The sequence below is a fragment of the Telopea speciosissima genome, chromosome 4, assembly GCF_018873765.1.
Source record: "Telopea speciosissima isolate NSW1024214 ecotype Mountain lineage chromosome 4, Tspe_v1, whole genome shotgun sequence".
In the NCBI taxonomy this organism is placed as follows: Eukaryota; Viridiplantae; Streptophyta; class Magnoliopsida; order Proteales; family Proteaceae; genus Telopea; species Telopea speciosissima.
In genome coordinates this window covers 43,360,787-43,366,978 of record NC_057919.1, presented here as the reverse complement: position 1 = coordinate 43,366,978, position 6,192 = coordinate 43,360,787, and the positions used below count along the sequence as shown (strand labels likewise).

The window sequence follows — 6,192 nt, the reverse complement described above, 5'->3', positions numbered from 1 at the left end:
CTTGTTTAAAGTGATCATTATATGTAAGCCCTTCTGCCAATCTTTGTTCTCTTCTTTTTCCGAATAAGAGATCGGGTTAATGTACATGTCACAGCAAAGGATGTCAATCTTGTTGAATGGTTTGGGATGTGGGAGTTTTCCCGTCATACTTCCCATAACCTGAAATTTGGGGTGTGACACTTTCGTCCACGATACGCAATCACAAATCCAACACACTGGTATATAGTCCATGTGACATCAACCATTGGTGTACCAAAATCAGCAATATAACATCGTAATGATTAGGATCTCTCAGGTCAAGGGATCGTTGGTGACGGGTACACATCTCTCTATAATACGACAAATAGTAACACATGTGAGAATTTGTACTAGATTCTTTTCTATGCACACACATTATGTACAGTTATATTTATGTCCTAAAAATAACTTTTCTAGTGACGTACAATGTAACGACCATGTGAATAGGATGTCCAGTCCTATCCCTAGTAGAGAACTTGGGTGAATACCCATGGAACATACTTATAAGCCCATAAATGTATCCATGCAATAAAAATATAATTAATTTATTCCAAAGATGGACATACTCCAACAAAGGTGGTGTCATTGTATGTGTCAATGTCTTCTTCATTTTCAATAGTGCTTCCTTTAGCCTCTTAGGGCTTCTGATGCTGATTCCAATGTGCTAGTGGGGCCAATGATGTTGACAAGGTGAGAGAGATGTTATGGTTGTGATGGTGGTGGAAGAAGAGGGTGGGCAAAGGGAAAGGGGATAGGGAGAGGGAGAGGGTGATTGCCAACAAGCTCACACTTGGCTCATTCATATTTAATATATTTAAAATGTGACAGGATCCTTTGAGCAAGCAAAATAGAGGAGCGTACCATTAAGATGCAGTGGAATGGTTTTGTACATGGATCCAGGACCACTGTAATCCTTTATCCATGAGGCTTTCACGTCTTTCTGAATAAATTCATTTTCAACCAAAAAAGGAATGGTTGTGTACACAGGAAGACAGTGAGATCATTTCACGTGAGGAGAGAGATAAAAAGAGATGGTGGTAATGTGCCCTCCCCCAGCACGGGGGCCAATGGGAGTTCTCTTAGGGGTATCAACATGGATAGATTTTTTATATTTCATGGGGGCAGGGTAATAATTTTATGTCCTCTTGTGTCTGGGTGGAAGGGCCACATGTCTAGGCAACATTCTTTCTTCCCAAAATAATATATGAGAGGGAGTAAGAAACACATTTGGCTCAAAAACACTTTTCCCTTAGGCCCCTTTTGTTTGACGGGGACTTAGGCGGGGTGGGAAAATGCTAATGTGGCACTTCAAAATCCCACACCAACCTTGTTTGTTTAACCTGAGGTGGTGAACTTACAGAAACTCAGGGGACAACATTAAATGTTTTTGTCTACTGATGTGACACTTGAAAATCCCACCCATATGCTCTCTAAAGTCCCACAAAAAACAAAAGACTTTGGTTATTGTTCATGGGAAAAGTAAAAATCTCACCCCTGTTCCCTAACCCACTACACTATGGAACCCAGTCCCACAATATTCCCACCCCATTATCCCCATCAAACAATCGGGGCCTTAAAATTAATAAATAAAAGAGCAAAGTACATGCACCCTCGTGTTTGAACCATTGATAGAAAACCCCCGTTGTTTGAACAATTACGTCCGTACCCATGAAGGCTGACGGTGTTAGTGAGGTATTAGTTTTGAAATGTAAAAGACATATTTACCCTTATTATATCATGAACGAAAATGATAAAATTGAAATACCATTTTTACCCTTAATACATCCTCCAAACCTAAAATCCCCAAATCGATTTAGGTTTCACAAAAAAAAAAAAAAAAAAAAATTCGATTTTAGGTTAAGGGTTTTGACTCTTGCCCAACAACTCTCCGGCAAAGGTTAGTTTCTCCACTACCCCTCTTTCCCAATCGTTCCAGCTAAAACCCATGGACTTCCAACCATCTTTCGCACAAGACCTAATTCACGGAGACTTGAATCAATGCCCCTAAAATCGACACATGGGTATGATCCTGAATCATTAGAGAAACGAGAGGTGCCAATCTCAGGGAAATGGAACTGTTGTGGTCCTCTAAGGTTTTCCCTAGAGGCACAACCAAAAATGCGACAAGACCACCAACTGAACTCGAGAGTTCCCCTAGGAAATTGGCAGTAAATGAGAGTCAATAACTTATTCTGTTGTGGTCCTCTAGGTGTTAGTGGTTCTTCGTCTACTCTGAGAGTTGCAACTTCTCTCTCCATTACAAATTCTCTGATTCAACTCTCCAATGTAGACTATTGCCGAATAACATAGTATGGATTCGAGATTCGTTACTTGGGAGGAGAAGTTTTTATCAATTTTTTTTGGCTTTTACTGCATCCATGCCAAAATCGTTAAATTTGTTGCCATTAAATTAGAATTGATTGCTTCCATGGTCTTCAAAATCTTGAAAGTCTCCTCCATCTCCATTCAATTGTTGAAGTTAGGTAGTTCCTTGTCCCCACTCAATTAATCAGTTCCCTTTTACTATTAAATTTCTTGGTATTCTATGTGTGTTGTAAATTCTTATTTAAAACTTGTTTAATCAATGAAACGCTAGAAACATGTGAAGTGGATGCTTAATCCAATTAAAAAAAAAATGCTGGATTTCGTCGGATTGGAGATATTAGAGCAGCAGTAGAGCCATCGGAGTTGATTGTGGTCAGCTTCACATCTCGAAGGTTGCCAGAGTGGGGTGTGAAGCTCCTCCCTCGCAAATTGCTGCAGAGGACAGTGGAGATTCGGAGAATGCCAGAGAAGAAAGAGATGAGATAGATGGAGGAAGATGTGGCTGGAATGATGGTAGAGGAGATGGGTTTGGGGTTTGGGGTTTGTAACATAAGGGTAAAAGTACAATAATGAAGGGTAAGATGACCATTTATGAATGTTTTGCTTCAGCTAACGATTTCAACTTAACGGACTGGGCTTATTTGGTCCAACCAGAGGCCCAGCGTAGGTTCATATAAATATTCAAACAACGAGGGGTGTTCTATAAATTGTTTAAACATGAGAGAAGTGTATGTAAATTACTCTAAATAAAAAATAGGGAAAAAGTTAGGGCCTAAGTCGAGAGTTTTGTCTCTTTAGCTCTCTTGAAATCTAGGGTTTTCTTCTCTTTGATTTTGGATTTATTCTCGAAGTTGCAGAAATTTAGGTTCTCTTTTTGTCAATGGACAGTGCCCTCGCCGGCTCGTCCCTAGCCAAGCAGCTCGCCTCCTGCGATAGAAAAACCAGAGACAAGGCTCTCCGAACCCTAAAAGCATGGCTTCCTTTGCAGCACCAAGTGCCCGAAGACGAGATGAAGATGATCTGGAAAGGCCTCTTCTACTGCGTCTGGCACGCGGACAAGCGGCCCGTACAGCTCGAGCTCATCAATCGTCTCGCTTCGTTGCTCGTAAGTCTCGATCTTGTTGTTTCCTTGCATTACTTTGAGGTTTTCTTGCTCACAATGCGTCGTGAGTGGAGTGGCATCGATTTTCTTAGGTTGGACAAGTATTATCTTTTGTTTCGGAGGTTCATGCACAATTTGTTCCTTCTGTTGAAGAAGAATTCATGGGATATTGAGCTTCTGAATCGTCTCATGGGTGTTTCAGAGGAGAAGATTTTGATGGCTAATGATAAGTTTCCGGCTCGAGGTGTTAATTACCATATCTCAGAGATTTTCTTAGATGAACTCAGGCCTTTTCTTCCAATCACGAGGGAAGCACTAGATGTCTTGTTGAGTCCGTTCTTTTCTGTGATGATAAAATCTTCGGATACGGTTCAATTGAATAAGATTAAATCCTGCTTGTTTGGTTGCTTACTTAGAAATGGAAGGAAGCTTTTGGAGCTCAGAAAAGCAGGGGATGATGTCGATTCCACTGATGAAGCAGTGTTGTTTGGAACGATAGCGTTGAATTTGGGTCTTTCCTCAAAGTTCTTAGCTATGGGTTCTTCTTCAGACTGTCTTCAAGGCAATAGGAAAGTGTTGTTTGCTTTACATGAGGAGTTTCTCAAGTTAGAGAAGGATTTAGAAAATGCAGGGATAGAGATTCCATATTTTCCTATTATTGGGCAGGAAATTCAAGCAATTGATGTTTCCTCAGGGCTGGTTAAGGTGGCTGCTGTAGTTGCTAATGATTCAGCTGATAAGCCCTTGAAGAAGAAAAAGAAGGCCAAAAAGGCATCTGATGGAAATGGTAAAGAAGTTAAAAAACTTAAAAAGAATAACAATGTTGTTCCTGATTCCATGGTCTTCAAAAATGGACCCACCTCTGTTGACCAGAATGATGTTGTATGTGAAGCTAATGATGAGAATTCAAATGCTGATGCTGAAGAGAAAGATAAGGATGACGACATCATTGAAGATTGTGAGAATTCAAAAGGGAGCCTGGCAAGCGATGAAAGTTTGGTTGCAGTCAATGAATCTGTGATATCAAATCTACAGATGCAGTTTGATAAGGTTGCTTCTGAGGTTGTAATGGGTGTGGATGGTGTAAGCTCACTTGATTCAGCTACAGCAATGATTGATCACACTGTATCAAAAAAAAGGAAGAGATCAAAGAGTATAGATGGCCAGGTTTCTCATTCTTTGGGTTTGAGTAGTCCAGGAGTTGTTGGGGGTAGTGCAGTTGGAAAGAGTGGGGAAAATAGTGCCAAGAAGGTCAGGTTTTCAATGAAAAATAACTTGGTGTGGAAACCACAGAGTCCCTTACCTCCGCAAAGTTTGAGGTTACCACCATCTGTGGTTCCTAGAGGTAGTGCACTTAAAAAAGGGGTTCCTCCAGGTCCCATTGTGGAGATTCTTCCCATAGCAAAAAAGATGAAGCTGAAGAGAAGTTCTGTCAAGAAGGGGCGGAAGGGTAAAAAGAGTGTTTCCCCTGCTATGAAACGTTTAAGGAAGTTGAAATCCCTTTCTATTTGATCCAAGTATGGTATCAGGATTGTATTGTATCACTTTGATGCCAGTGCTGTTATGTTTTAATCAATCACCGTTTAATCATCTGGCAACTGGTGCTCTGCTGTTCCTTATTCTACATTTCAGTGGAATGCTAGACATTGTTGCGATTTCAAAGAAGATTCTTTTTTCAAATCAGTAAGACATGTTGGCCTTAGGTAGATATTATTATGCCTTTTAATATTTACATTGAGACCATAATATCTCTCTAGGGGAGCTATTTGTTTTTCCATCATTTTTATAGCATTTCTTTTCTGCATGTGTATTCTCTAAATTCTTTTCTTAGAGGCCGAGGCTACAAATTCCTGTATTAGCACAGTAAACATGCTTTCTGGTTGGACTCCATAAAGTTCCCCTCCTATTTCGGTCTTGCTTCTCCTTGCTGTGTACATTGTTTTTTTTGTCAATGTTTCTGCAATATGCTGAATAACCAAAAAGAAATGTTGTGCTTATGTATAAAAAGTGAAATGGTACTCATCTTCTATTGTTCCTGTGCCTTTTGATGCTTTTATTCTGGAACTTTTTCGTCCTCACTTTCAGAGGATTCACAGATTGTAATATCTTGAATGTTTTGATCTTATTAATGTTTTTATTCATATTTTAATGATTGATTGACATAATTTGTGATATCTTTGTATACCAAATATGACCAAAAAAAATCAGGGCATACTCTAAACTAAATTACAGCACTCTATCCTACTTTTTGGCTGAAAAGTAGGTGGTCTACCTGTGTCAGGCGATTTACTTAACAAAAATGAATTTTGCTTCTGTAATTGAGTAATATACACAGCCACACAAGGGTGTAGGGTGCTGTTTCCAAATTTCCTACTTGAGGTTGTCACTGTTTGCCTTTATCTACCATTTACCTTCCTTTGACAGGTTCTCTCTTTCTTCCTTGGGTCTTTTTGGTGCAATCCGGGTCATATTTACCCTTATTGGATTGCTTGTGGGTCCACCCAAGAGCTCAATGAACTCGACTTTGTCAAGTTCGGATGAGGTCCAAGAATGCTGTCTGAGTCAACTCGCCATAGTAGAAATGTATCAGCTGTCTTCTTTAGTTCGATAGATGGAAGATCTTTCTTCGAGAGGCATTTCATCTCAAGTCAACCATGCAGAAAGGAATGTGTATTCTCATAACCACAGTGCATTGCTTTCTTGTCATACAACCATAGGCGTCCCAAAATAATGTGACAGACTTTCAG

The 6,192-nt window shown here is 39.9% G+C and overlaps 1 protein-coding gene across 1 annotated transcript; it reads left to right on the top strand.

Moving 5' to 3' along the window:
- The first annotated feature begins 3,141 nt into the window (after window positions 1-3,141).
- LOC122660532 (ribosomal RNA processing protein 1 homolog B-like) lies at window positions 3,142-5,106 on the top strand. The gene has a single exon (XM_043855892.1). The coding sequence runs from the start codon at window positions 3,224-3,226 to the stop codon at window positions 4,955-4,957; it is 1,734 nt and encodes a 577-aa protein (XP_043711827.1). The 5' UTR covers window positions 3,142-3,223; the 3' UTR covers window positions 4,958-5,106.
- The last annotated feature ends 1,086 nt before the right edge of the window (window positions 5,107-6,192 follow it).

What these genes read in the sequence shown, in the direction of transcription:
- LOC122660532 (XM_043855892.1), top strand. Translation starts at nt 3,224, where the DNA reads ATGGACAGTGCCCTCGCCGGCTCGTCCCTAGCCAAGCAGCTCGCCTCC.